Source organism: Candoia aspera, chromosome 1 (genome assembly GCF_035149785.1).
Source record: "Candoia aspera isolate rCanAsp1 chromosome 1, rCanAsp1.hap2, whole genome shotgun sequence".
NCBI lineage: Eukaryota > Metazoa > Chordata > Lepidosauria > Squamata > Boidae > Candoia > Candoia aspera.
This window is the reverse complement of record NC_086153.1, coordinates 270,853,195-270,866,453: the sequence shown is the minus strand read 5'-3', so window position 1 is coordinate 270,866,453 and position 13,259 is coordinate 270,853,195. Positions and strand designations below refer to the sequence as shown.

Genomic DNA, 13,259 nt, shown 5'->3' with positions numbered 1-13,259 from the left:
TATCATTTTTTCATACCCACTGTGTTCCTAATGGTGAAATCCAGACTTGTTAATTGGAAGTTCACCATTTTTCCCCTGGGGCCTGAAATGTTCACTGTATCATTTGTAAAAAAATACTTTCTTGGCAACAGAACTTTGAAGTTCTGTACTTCTTCACAGTTTTTTTTAAATAAAACATTAAGACTGAAATTCTTTTGTCAGTGAGGAGGTACCAGAAAATTCACACATTTTCTTCTTTTCCAATTCCTTTACATGGGTCACATTCATATTTTGACATATAAATGCTGTGGTACCATCAAGTCCCATTAGATTGGGTGAGATCCTAAAATCAAAACTACTTTTGGGTTCCGTAGAATATAGTGTTCCTTCTTTGTAAGTGTTTGGTAGAATGGTAATGTATAAGTGCCTTACTTGATTGCACTTTGGTTTATATGAAACTTTTATTTAATGCTACTAAGAGTTCTTTTTCAAGGTATGTTAATATGTGCCTTTCTCCAGTTCTTGAGTCAGTAGAAGAGTAAGCCAGTATAATTTGCTCTACCCTGACAGCTAAAATCTAATCTGCCTAACAATGAATCTTGCAAGTGATTCTGTATGGCTTTACTTAAGGACAATATAAGGGCAATATATTTGCCCAGCTTCAGTTTCCCTCCCACCCAGCAACACCAGCTAGCTAGAAAAATAACAACATCAGGTGATGTTAGGGAGAAGTCTTTTAAACAAAAGGTTTTGGCTGTTAATCTGTCTTGAATCCTTGCAGGTCAAGTGTTGGAAATTAGCTGTGGGCAATAGTCACCACCTCTGGGAATAAGAAGCATAGATATGAAAGACATGTAAGACACACATCCCACATATTTGTCTGAAAGAAAGGAACCATAATTATGTGGTCTTCCTCAACCTGGCAGCTCTCAGTTGTTTTGACACTGCTACTTTGAGAACCCACAGCTAACAAACCATACTGAGGACAGTTAAGACATAATATGGTTTGTTTGGTTCTGGCTTGGAGCAATAGGTGAACTCAGCCAACTGTAGTTTATCCCTGGTTAAACCATAACTTAGCACAACGTATGCCCTAAGTTAAAGGTGTTTTTAACTTGAGAAAAATTAAGATTAATGTTAGGTACTTAAGGATACTACTGATTTTAGTTTATTAAGCAAAATATCTCTTCCTCCTTCTTTCATATAAGAAGTCCTTAGTTTAAATCCTGGCTGAAAACAAACCAACTGCATTATGACTTACAGTAATGTTATGCATGTACTAGGCATAGTGGCTTTGGACCTGACAAAGGACAGTTTCTCTGTGGATGAAAACTGTACCACATAGACTAAGGCTACCTCCTCCATCTGCAGCTGGGAATCAGCCCCAGTCTAGAGCCCTCGTGCCTGAAGTTTTACTTAATAAAACACAAGCACAATACCTGCATTTGCTTCATGCCTGAATTCTTCCAGATGCAGCCAAGGCAGAGTGCACTGCAGTAATGGTGCCTCAGGGTGACACAGGCCTCAACTGCAGCATAAGGAGCAGCACAGAGATACAAGCAAGCATATTCAAACTTCAGTTTTGTCCTAAGTAGCTAAGTGCAGCATTCCCAGCCTAGTGGCCATCAGATGTGCTGGATTTCAACTCCCACCATTCCCAATCAGCATGACCAAGGACATCAGGTGGGGGGAGGCTGATCTACTGATACTCAGACCTTTTAAAAAATGAAATGAAAAATGAGTGGCTTTTCTTACTCAAGAAGGGCATTGATACAATTTTCTCCTGGGATTGGAATAACCTACTTCCTTCTTAACCAGGCTTCAGATCTGACAAAGGACAGGATTGTGAGTTTTGGCCAATACATCCCCACTTACACAACCAAGAATAAATATAACAACATTGATGTTCTTACCCGTAGAGCCAAATTGTCCTTACAGTGGAGGCTGATTCCACATTCATCAGTAATTTCAGAAAGATCTTCATCCTCAAACTCTTCTAGACTGATGTCATGGGTAAGCCTAGACAAGGCAAGGCAAAGACCATGCGGTTATCCAAGAGAGAAAACAAACAAGTAAGAACTTACAAACTGTTGCTTGGGCTAATGTGTAACCTGGAATCATAAAGAAGATCAGAATATTCAGTACAGAGCTGTACAGTATTAACAATAATCTGAAAGGACGAGCAGCATACAAATGTTTTAAATAAATACTGTAAACTATTAAGTAAGTACTCTAGACATATGTCTCCTACTATAACAGTTAGATGAGAATCTCCCTGCAATCTGTTCTTTGTGAGTCTTTAACTTTCCCCATTACTCAGGACCCAGAGGCTGGGCCCATAACTTGAATCAGGAAAGAACACTTCTTCAAAACTGTTTTGCATATCCGTGTTCTCAAGTCATGTGTGCAAAGGAGAAATTTACACATGGAATGTGCACATTTAGGAGCTGGGATGAGAAAGTTTTGAGTATTAAATTTATCAGCAGCTAGTAGAAGTCTGATTTGCAGAGAAGCTATATTATTTAACACCATTTTCTGTCACTTCCACCCTATTGTTTGTTCACACACACACAATTCTCAGAAGCAGTCTGAAGATTATGAACAGAAATGCTAAAAACAAGAGGTGAAAATTGTAACTTGAGCTGCCACAGGACTTCCAGCAACAAAAATGCCCTCATCCCCACTCCATACGGAAAGGAAATAAAATAATCCTTACTTCATATTGAGTTAATCTATCTGGTCTACAAAAAATCTCAGAGGTTTTGGGCTGTGTGTGTGTGTGTGTGTGTGTGTGTTTGAACAGCCATCAAGCCACTTTTCCCCTTGAAAAACCTGCTAATGCAGTTGCGTTTGGAACCAGGAGGAAGGGTGAGACAAGAATCTCTACAACAAAGGGAATGGCTCACCCAGAGAACCTCATTCTCTTAAAAAGCAAAGTTACCTTGCAGTGGTATCAAGTGCACCACAGCTGAGCCAGAAATAAATCGGCTCAGCTACTGAAACACTCAGGGATGACTTCGTGAGATCAAAGGGGCATGGAGACACTTCTGGGTGGTGAAAATGCTGTGTGCAAAAATACCTTTCTTACATCAAAACCATATATTTACTTGAGACCTTCAAGAAGCAGCAAGGGTACTTGTTTCCCCATTGCTGTACAGTGTTTATCTGCCCAGTTTATAAAATGTGCAACATACACATTTTGCAATTACAAAAGAAGCAGGACATGCTAAAAAGGCCATGTTCTGGTTGTTGCTGTATATCTTTATTATTTAGTCCGATTTTCTCTCAGTCAAGGTTGATATGATAAAAACAGTTTCTTCATTCCTACATACAGTATTTAATTTCAGTGTTTTTGAAAGTAAACAATCCTTTTCTGACCAGCAATCACTTGCAGAAAGCAGAGATGTTCCCATCCTCCTGTCCTCCCTGTGGCTAACTGCCTCAGTCCATTTCACAAGCCCATTTAAGCAGACATCAATCAGTTCCAGATCTGTCTAATCGGAGGAGATGGGCGGTGACAAATTTGATAAATAAATAAATAAATCAGATTCACACAATCTATATAGAAAACTGCCAGCATTCATTTTCTCTGAGAGATCCAGTTTTCTATCACTAGAGCCTAGTCTCTTGATCAGGGTTCAGGGATTTTTGTTTTTAAACTAACTGATTCCATGACCTGAAAAAGTTTGAAAACCTTTGGTGTAAAGAAACTACAATTGCCCAAAAGAATAGCCACAGAAGCAATCAAGAGAAAGAACCAAATGTTTGAGGGGAAAAAAGCTTTAGAAGACAAACTGGAGCATGCATTTTGTGTTTTACGAGTGAAGGTCCTCGTAGATCTGCTCCATACTGATATAGTGCCTAAAAGAAAATACTGTTTAAAATTGTGCAGCTATTTTTTGTCTTAAACTGCCCTTGTCTGAGCAAGTTACAGTCTACTAGATGCTATGGAGCTACAAGGTTTATGATCTGTGACTATGAGCCATATTAGTGTTCTATTGCCAGGTTCAGAAATACCTGGAACGCTACAGCTTTATCACCACTGCTGCACTGCACTCCCATGAATAGCGACTTATCCTGCAATGTGGGCAACATTATATCTTTCAAACAAACTTGAACTTGAATTCATGTATTTAAGGTGAGTCTATACATTTATTGCCAACAAACAGAAGAGACAAGTAAATCAAAGAGCTTTTAAAATGTTAAACAGCAATTGCTCCTAGTTCTATCACGGTTTTATTTTAAACAAATTCACCCATTTAATTCTCAGAAATGAAGCCACCATTTCCTTAAAACCGGGAAAAGAGAGTTCATATATATTGGCAAAGCATGATTTAGTATTGTAAGAGTGAACTGCTGAGAGTTTTGGGCACACGTGTTCCCCTCATCTAAGGTGAGAGAGATCACAGGTTTCCATTTCAGATTATCAACAGCACAGTATGGCATTCAGACTAGACAAGCTGGGGTAAAACTTATCTATAATTGTTGAAAAAAGCCAAGTTCAGAAACAAGACTGAATCTGGCATACCCACAGACTGCTTGGGATTGGGTGATACACCAAATGAGTTTAATTTAAAATATAAGCAAACGCTTCTAAACCACATTAAGGCCAAATGTTGGGGGGTTAGGATGCCTTAAAACTTAACAGGCTCATTCTTATAATGAGAAACTGTAGTTCAGTGCAAATTTGTACAATCTGAAGTCCTTAATATATAACTACAAATCCCACAATTCCTAGCCTGCACAAGTAGGCAGGCAGGGGATGGTTTAGCATATTTTTCTACTTCCATGTTTAAAATATTTATTTCATAAATATTGTACAGAATAATGTAAAACATTTCATTATAAATACTGGTCAAGATAAGGGATCAAGACAAAACCCAGAACAGGCGGCAACTGTGGCCAAGAAGGCCTTTGCCAGCTTCATCTTGTTTGCCTGCTGCACCCCTTCCTGCATCACGAGGCCTTAGTCACCTCATGGCATGCTGGCTAGCTGATTTGGATTTGCTAGCTGATGGAACCTGTAGTCTACAAATCAGATAGCATCAGACTGAGCTAAGCACATTTTATTGTACCACATGGATGTCCACAGAGGGAGGCAAAAGGTGGCAAATGACATATGAGTCATGACATCATTTCACAGCTGACATAATTTATGTACTTGCATCAGACATTATAACGTGACTGATGCAAATTACATAATTGTGTCATCTGCACAATGAAGCATGGCGCATTGCCATTTTGATATTGTCATGGCTTGTGTTACTTTGAGTCAGTACAACATCTATAAAATTTTGAAATGCTATATTTTCTCATTGCATAAATTCACTGATAAGCAGTCCATGAAACGCAAACCTGCAGCACTACAAAATAAGATGCAGAAACCATTGCCTGGCTTTCTATCACTGAGTAAACTATAACCTGGTTTGGTATCTAAAATGAAGGTTTATTTTTGCTCAGCCTCACAAATTCTCACACTCTGGCTCAAAGTATATTGGAAATATTCTAGGTCTCCCCACCTGACACATGATACAGGCCTGAAATTTAATACACTTTAATAATCCCTGCTCCTATTAAATGCTTGTCAAAATAATAAAGAACGATGAATTGAAAATTATTTGCCATAGTGACAGGGGATGATGGGAGTTGAATTCCAATTAAACTAGATCAACCAAGATTGAACATGCCCGTGTAGGGATTTAGCAGACAAATAATAGATTGGTGAGTTTCTAATGACAAACCTTGAGATGGAAAGAAGAATAAAAAGGGTGGCACGGCTTCCTTATCTGACCACATTCTAAAGAGAGTTAAGACAGAATAATTTTATGAGTTAATGCAAGTTTCCCTCCAATTCCTCTTTCTTCTTTTTAGATTAGCTGAAAGAATAAGATGCAGTTGTCTTTAAATGTTCCTTATGCTTTTTGATTAAGAAACGCCACATATTTCCAACAGCATTTTGAAAAGCTGTATCTGGCCTTATCATTTCTGGGGAGACCTACTCGGCCCAAATGGCTATCAGAGATAATGAATTTAGTTTTGGTCCCAAACAAGTTCTTACTAAAAGAGACTCAAGTAGCATTTTTTATAAGCTTGGCTGTTGAACTGAGAGGAGCAACAAGAAGAGTAACATTGCAGAACGATTATTTTCCTTGCTTTGGTCAGGTGTCAGGGAAGACAAACACAAGCAGAGAAGAAAGTTATCAGAAATAGATTGCAAGAAAAAGTCCCCCTTGAGTTTATGTTTGATGTCTGTTACTTCCAGGTACCAGGGATCTACCAACATTAAATAACAAAGGTCTTTTTGCAACTGCTTTTTTTATGTATCCTCTTCCTTCCTCCTTCCAGAGAAAAAATGCCTCCCTTCTAATGGCAAAATACAAAATAAAGAACTAGAAGTGCCATGTCCATGTGTCTGCTCCGCAGCGAAGATAAGAAAAAGGTATCCATTCATAGATTATATCCATATCTCATCAGTTCCTTCCTCAGGTTACATCCAAACGCTTTCTAAAGCCCTCTAACACTCTTGCTAAATCAGTGTGTATAACAGTAGAAACACTGGGAAACAATTTACTATGGGTAAGTTGTTATATACAGAAACATATTATTGGATGCAGCAGAGCCAAATGCACCAAGCAGCTTTCACAGTAGGTTCCAGCTGAATCCTTTCCTCAGCACTTTTTAAATTGATAGGAGAGGGATTATCTTTTGCCATCTAATTCCATACACCATGAGTTATGTGTATGTAAATGTTCCATAGTAAAGTTTTAATAAACCAATGTCTCTTTAGATAAACAAGAAGAAGAGGGTATCACATGTAACTTATTCATCTCAAGGGGTCACGCACAAACAAGAAACAAAGATAGAAAAGCTGTGGAGCAATGGAGAAAATATGCTATAACCCCCAAACATTAAGTGATTCTATCTTCTACACCAGAGAAGGCACAAGATTCAAGAAATTTATTGTTAATATTCATGATTTTACAATAACCTTAATAAATGGGCAAATCAAGTTTTAAAAAGCCCATCACCTTCCAGAAGAACCTTTCAGAACCTAACACAGTAATATTAATTATGGCAAAACTTTCAGACATTCTCCCTTATAACAGAAATAAGCAGAGACCATTCTTTCAAAATGTCCCACATGTTTACCTCTGGGGTACTAAGAGTTGCACTCAACAGCATAAAATACACTTACAGGATCATTTGAGGTTGCTGAGATACTGCATCCCCTGCAATTGACCATGAAGTTTATCTATTTACGCCTTGTGTCCAGTTCAAGGTTCCTTCCTGCATACCTTGCAATCCATCTTTGAGCATGGAGGAAGAACTATACTGACAGATAATTATTTTCATTTGGCAAATGAGGAATCCTTTTTGGAGCATAGCCATTCATGACTAAGAAGGAACTAATAGAATCATAAATGATCTGGTCTCTTTGCTCAATCCAGACAGCAGCATTTTAGTTTCTAACGTTACATATAAAGTTTGCAATCAAATCTGCACAATGTAAGCTGACAGCCAGTAATCAGATATCTTGCTTACATGGGAGACAGGATTCCAATGAAAACTACTATACTGGGGTAAGTAAACAAATGTATATAAAGAAAGCCATGCTACTTTTAAATACTATACAGGCATATGAAATCTCTTGACCTCCCATCCCACAGGCCCCTCCAACCTCCAGAAGAATGCCTACCATTTCTCCCACTGATCCTCAATCCGACTCTCCTCCTCTGTGCTCGACTGCATTTTATGTTCAAGCTTCATTTAAGAGGAGCCCCGTCTTAGGGGGAAGGTAATAGGGCCTATTAAAGGGAAACCTCCTTTAGAAAGGAGAATTGGGCAGTGTTGCCTCTGTGCTGTCTCTCCTGCCTGTCCCAGCTTAGAAGAAACTGCTGTTTGTGCTGCACTCATTAAAAATAAATGGAATCAGCTGTCTGGATGAAAAAAAGCCCTCTGGGTTGAGATGGTGCCAAGCCCTGCCCTCTGCTTCCCTCAGGCAGCCAGACTCCCTCCCATCAGCTGCAGTCAAGGGAAAAAAGGGAATCAAGTTACCACATTAGCAGCAGGATGCTCTGCCCAATCATTCTGCCTTTGACCTTGGAATGACTCTGCCCCAACTGGGCTACAAATGACCAGGTCTCAAGTGCCATTGGATGATGTAGCCATTTCCAGTCTAATTCAGAGAAAGTGTAATTAGAAATGTAGAAGAGCCAGCAGAAGATACAGGGCTTATTTTACCACCAGGGTTCAGAGATTATTGCTTCAGGGTTATTTCAAGCCAACAGTTTGTTTAGGCTACATTGCCTTGCAAATATTCTTGAATAATGCACAGGTCAGCTTGTCATTCAGGAGAACAATAAATACTACTTTTAAGGGAAAACTGTTCTAATGTGTGCATTTACCTTCCTCAACCCAGATGGGAAACTAGCTTTGTTCACTATGATTTCTATCAACCACAGGCAGTACAGGAGTTGGAGTAAAGTGCTATACATTAAATACTTATCTCAGGTACCCAAGAATTATTCATCTTCCCAACAATCTATTTCTAAATTCTCATCTTTCCATACCAGGCCTGGCTAAAGGACCCAATAATATTGCATTTTGCTGCCCATTATTGTCCCTCCTCACATGAAATGGCTGCTACAGAAGCTATATAAAACTGTTCCCATATGGCAATCAATTTATCTAAAGACTACTCTTCCCGGATGGTCTGCTCTATGGAGCAGCTGCCATTAACATAGTTTAAAGTGGCCTTCATGTAGCAGTTTCACATCATGAAAACACATTTTAAGTAATTCCCAGTCATTATTATTTAATATATCACTGCAACTCTCAGGAGCAGTGAAATTGTATTAGCCACATTAGCAAAAGGAATACTGTACTGGAGGCAAGTTGTGATGTGACTTAGTGCTGCAGAAAGAAATGCATTGGTCTTATATTTCTAAAAGGATTGCCCTGTGGGGGAAGGGAGTGGATAAATAAGCCTATTCTAGGTTACTCTGTTGATTTCTCTTGGGGAGGGGGAGGAAAAAGGGGAGTGGCAGGATGTCAGTTTTGGATAACATGGAGATACAGGATCTGAACATACAGATGATCTGAACATACAGATGTTCTTCTCAACTCTTCATATCCAAAGCAGATCTCAGGTGCACTAAAACCAAGCAGATTGCTTAGAGATACATGTTGGGATAATTCCAAAACCCAGGTGAATGTAAAGCTTTTATAAATGTTTTCTCAGATGAGTTAGGTCAACGCCAACAACTGTGTGTTCATTAAGAGATTCTTGCTGTGTTTAATTTAAATCGCAGAAGGCTGCTGGAGCTATACTATTAAACTGTTCTAGAAGACATTTGCTGTCTGAAAAACTATAGAAGGGCACATGCCTTGTTCATTCTAGCAGAATGTCTTGACAATGCAGCACTTAGAGGTCATACTATTGAGTATATTCTCTTTGAATATACCGTTACAATCCAATCTCTAAAGGTAATGAATACCTCAGACTCATGATAGTAGTAGCAGATAGTAGTAGAGGTAGAATAGCTGGAGTAAAATTATTTCAGTCAGCCTTTCTCAACTTAGTGGCTCCAGATACCATGAATTATCTTAAAATTACCATAATTTTCAGAAAGCTGGAAGTTACTGTCTCAAAATATTTGGAGGTACCATACTGGGGAAGACTGGCTTAGACAAATGGCTACCAGCTTGTAAAACCAAAGTATACCCCAAAACACAAAAATTTTACAACACATTTAATCTTAACCTGGAAAAATACTTTGTTGACAACAGTAATGTTATTTTAGTTACTTGAGTTCTGCCTAAACAAATAATTTGCTGTTTTATTACATTTGCCTTTTGACACTGTTCTCTCTCCCTGTATTCCTGCCTTATTTCCTTTAATGAAGCCTGGTGTATGCTCTTCTATATTACTTCCATGTATTTGATGTATCATCTTTTCTGTTCCTGTCTGTATTTCATTTTCAGTCTTGCTTTTCCCATCAGAGCTGCCAGATTGGATTAGGCCCATGGACTATCTAGTTCAATCTGACAGCAGCCAAAGCCCAGGCTGTTCAAAAGCGGATGCCAAACTCCTGCATATCATAGGATGGGATAGCCATCTCCGCTATGCCCAGACTGTAAATTTCCCATCAGCTTCTCTTGCCCAGCATTGGAGACAGTATACTGGATCAAATAGGCAATTAGTCTGATCCAGTAAAACAGGAACGGGCTGGCTTCAGGCTTGTGGGATCTGTTTTCTTTTTCACAGAACCTGAAGATCCATCAACAGAGCCAAGAACAGAACAGTAGCCACAGGGACAGAGGCAGATGCAAACAGGGGTTTGGGGTAGAGCCAGTTACTTCCAGCAAGCCCCCATCTGCACACTAGAATAATTTACACAAGCAGTACAAATCTACATCTGAGGTACTATAGATCTGCAAGTCTAACACAAAACTCTCTAATAATCCGCCATCAAAAATCCACAAAGAGCAGCTCTGTTTTAGGTGCTTAAACACTTGAAGTTAATGTAAGCAATATTGAGACCAAGAAATAAATAATTTAAAAATATCAATCATCCTTAATACTTTTTACAAATCAAGTTACTATTGCTCTGTTCCTATGAGTCCTAAAACTTAGCCTTATTCTAGATCATTCAGAGATCTACCAAGAGACTCCAATCTACTTTCTGCCAAGTACCGTAGCTATCATGCTGTCAAACTTATGAGCAATGTGTACTGCTATTTTCCTTTCATGAAGCCAAATCAGCTAGAAAAGCATGTACACATACCCCAGCACTATTACTATCCTAGGTATGTGTTTTATCATTTCACATATCCATCACAACTGGATTGCTTTGCCATTACTTCTGACACTGAATTACATTAGACAAATAGACTTTCCAAGCCCAGATGTCAAGGGCCAAGCAACACAACATGTAGCCTCTCTGGTGCTGCTGTTATGTAGATTTTGATTTTACTAGACCTTTTATACGACAGTAAATGTTTCTCTCCCTTGCTCAACATGTATTCCATTGATTACTTGATACTGTCATTACACAAGAAGGCATACAGCTCAATCAGAGAAATGCAGAAGCCAAGACTAATAAGTATCAAAGGAGGATGCTTTATCCTGAAGGGCTTGCAACCCCTATGACTAGAGCACACTCCTGCTCATCCACCAGCAGAGAGAATCCTCTTGCCAAAGAAATACTTTTATCCCCAGCTGCAGCACTATTCCACACCCACAGACAGTTGCTTACATGCAGCCTGCCCTCCTGGCTTCTGTCTCAATAGAGACCAGATCATGCACACTCAGTATTTTCTTCTTGCTATTGATTGTGACAAAGCATTTGCAGAGATTGCCAGTTGCACACTCAGCAAGATTGCAGATGTACAATACAGAAATTTGCTACATTAGGAAGGGTTCCTTCTTTTCCATATCTGTCAGTTGCAGATACTTCTTACAGTCCTTGGTGGTGTTTGGATGTATATGATTGGGGTTCATTTGGGATTACTTCAAAAAAAGTCATTGCCTAAAACTGATACAGTCAGAAGCAGATTAGCTGCTAATTCTCAAACCATTTGGCCATAGGAGCTTCTAAATCAAACTCCTGTCTATGATGCTTACTAGCTGAAAATCAACCCACGTCGGGTCTTCCTTGGTCCTTTAGTTCCCATGAGGATTCACAGTGGTTTGGAAAAGGCTATTAAAAATCTCCAGGGGTATACAAGCCCCTTTCTAAAGCAGAAACCTGCATGTTACATGCGCAACAGACAGACTATAAGGGCTCTTCCAGTAAATGACAGGACTCCTGCCAGTTGGAGTAATCAACTCATTACTTTACAGGCTTACTCCCAATAGATCTGCCTACAGCAGATGTTTCTAGTCTGAAGTAGTGTGCTGAGAACAGGACTAACCTTGGTACCAGGGTGACAAATGAATTCATCAAGTACACAAAAATCCAAGTCTCTCTTGGCAAAACCAGCCATTTAGCAAATCTTTGAATGATCAACCACGTATAGACACACACATTCAGCATGGAAACATACATATCCTACATCAAATGAGACCAATCAGGTACAAACTAAAATGTTCACATTTTTACAGCATGACCTAAAAGTGTTTCTGGGCTACAAATGGGGGCTGGGTACACTTACCTGGAAGTAAACCCCTTGAACACTTAGCATACTCAGAAATCATGCTGAGTTCCCAAAGCTTCCAACAACCCCACAAAATAAGGTTTTATGGATGATCCCACCCCAGCAATTTCTTTCTATTGAATAAAATTTCTTTCTCTAACCATATTTTTTCCTGAAAGTATTGGAGAAAAGATGATGCAAACACCAAAGTCATACCTACAATCTTGAATTAGAAACATATTAAAATTTTTCCTAAACATATACTCTATGGCAGTGTTCCATGATTATTTCCATTGGTTAGGAATCTTTTTCCTGACTATTACTGGAGTTATTCAGCAACCTATAACTCTTACGGTTGTTACATCTTCTCCAGGACTCATTCCTCTCTCCTCCTCTATTATGTTTTAAAAATTAGTTAACAAATTCCTAATTAAATTAAGAAGATGCTTATTTAGCTCAAATGCCTGATTAAACTTGAGCTCTAGCTTCTCACTTAAGCATCTGAACTAACACAGTTTTTATTATGATTAGTGTGGAAAAGAAATAGATAATTAAGATTTAAAGTAAAAGCAGACCCTGCACATGAAGGGAAAAAAACTAAGCTGACTACATTAGCCTATTCTCTTTCCTGAAGAAATTTCCCCAGCACTGAACTACTCCGTTCAGTCTCTCATTTCCAGCTATCACCTTGTCTTCCTAATAAGAAAGGCAATCCCCAAAACCTGGGGAAAATAATTGCTTTCTGACCTTAATATTGCTTTATTAAAACCCCCTTAAATCAGGGATTTAATCCCCTTTTCTCAATCCATCTACAGGACTTTGGAATTGTGCCAACATTTAAATGTATATATTTTCCTTCCTATATATCTGTATTAGGAAAAAATAGTGTATATTGAAGAAAGGGTGGAGAATATCTACTGGCTCATTTTCAGAAATTCATGCAGAAGTCCAATAAGAGGGGAAAATGTAGTAGGAGACTGGCTTGTGCTATAAACATTAGTATCACCATAACAAACTCTAGATGTAGAGGGAAGATTGAAGATTTTGTGAATGCCATGTTGGCAGTACAGCATACTACAAGAGGTACTTGCAGGAAAAGAAAGTATGGTTTGACTGAGTACCCAAAATTTTGTTTTGCATCA

The 13,259-nt window shown here is 38.8% G+C and overlaps 2 protein-coding genes across 3 annotated transcripts in view; both read right to left on the bottom strand.

Annotated features, from left to right (window-relative positions):
• CRY2 (cryptochrome circadian regulator 2) overlaps positions 1-13,259 on the bottom strand; it is a 115,289-nt gene that overhangs the window by 37,375 nt on the left and 64,655 nt on the right. The gene's annotated exons all lie outside the window — the stretch shown is intronic.
• Positions 1-13,259, bottom strand: part of MAPK8IP1 (mitogen-activated protein kinase 8 interacting protein 1) — a 57,485-nt gene that overhangs the window by 37,375 nt on the left and 6,851 nt on the right. Inside the window, exons 1-2 of one of the 2 annotated variants that reach the window (XM_063289657.1) lie at positions 7,676-7,885; positions 1,893-1,998 (exon numbers count right to left, since the gene is read on the bottom strand). In XM_063289657.1, coding sequence (XP_063145727.1) covers positions 1,893-1,998; positions 7,676-7,746 — 177 coding nt within the window. In that variant the 5' untranslated portion in view covers positions 7,747-7,885. Of the gene's footprint in view, positions 1-1,892; positions 1,999-7,675; positions 7,886-13,259 lie in introns of those variants that run through there. The other variant, XM_063289655.1, reaches the window with a different exon arrangement.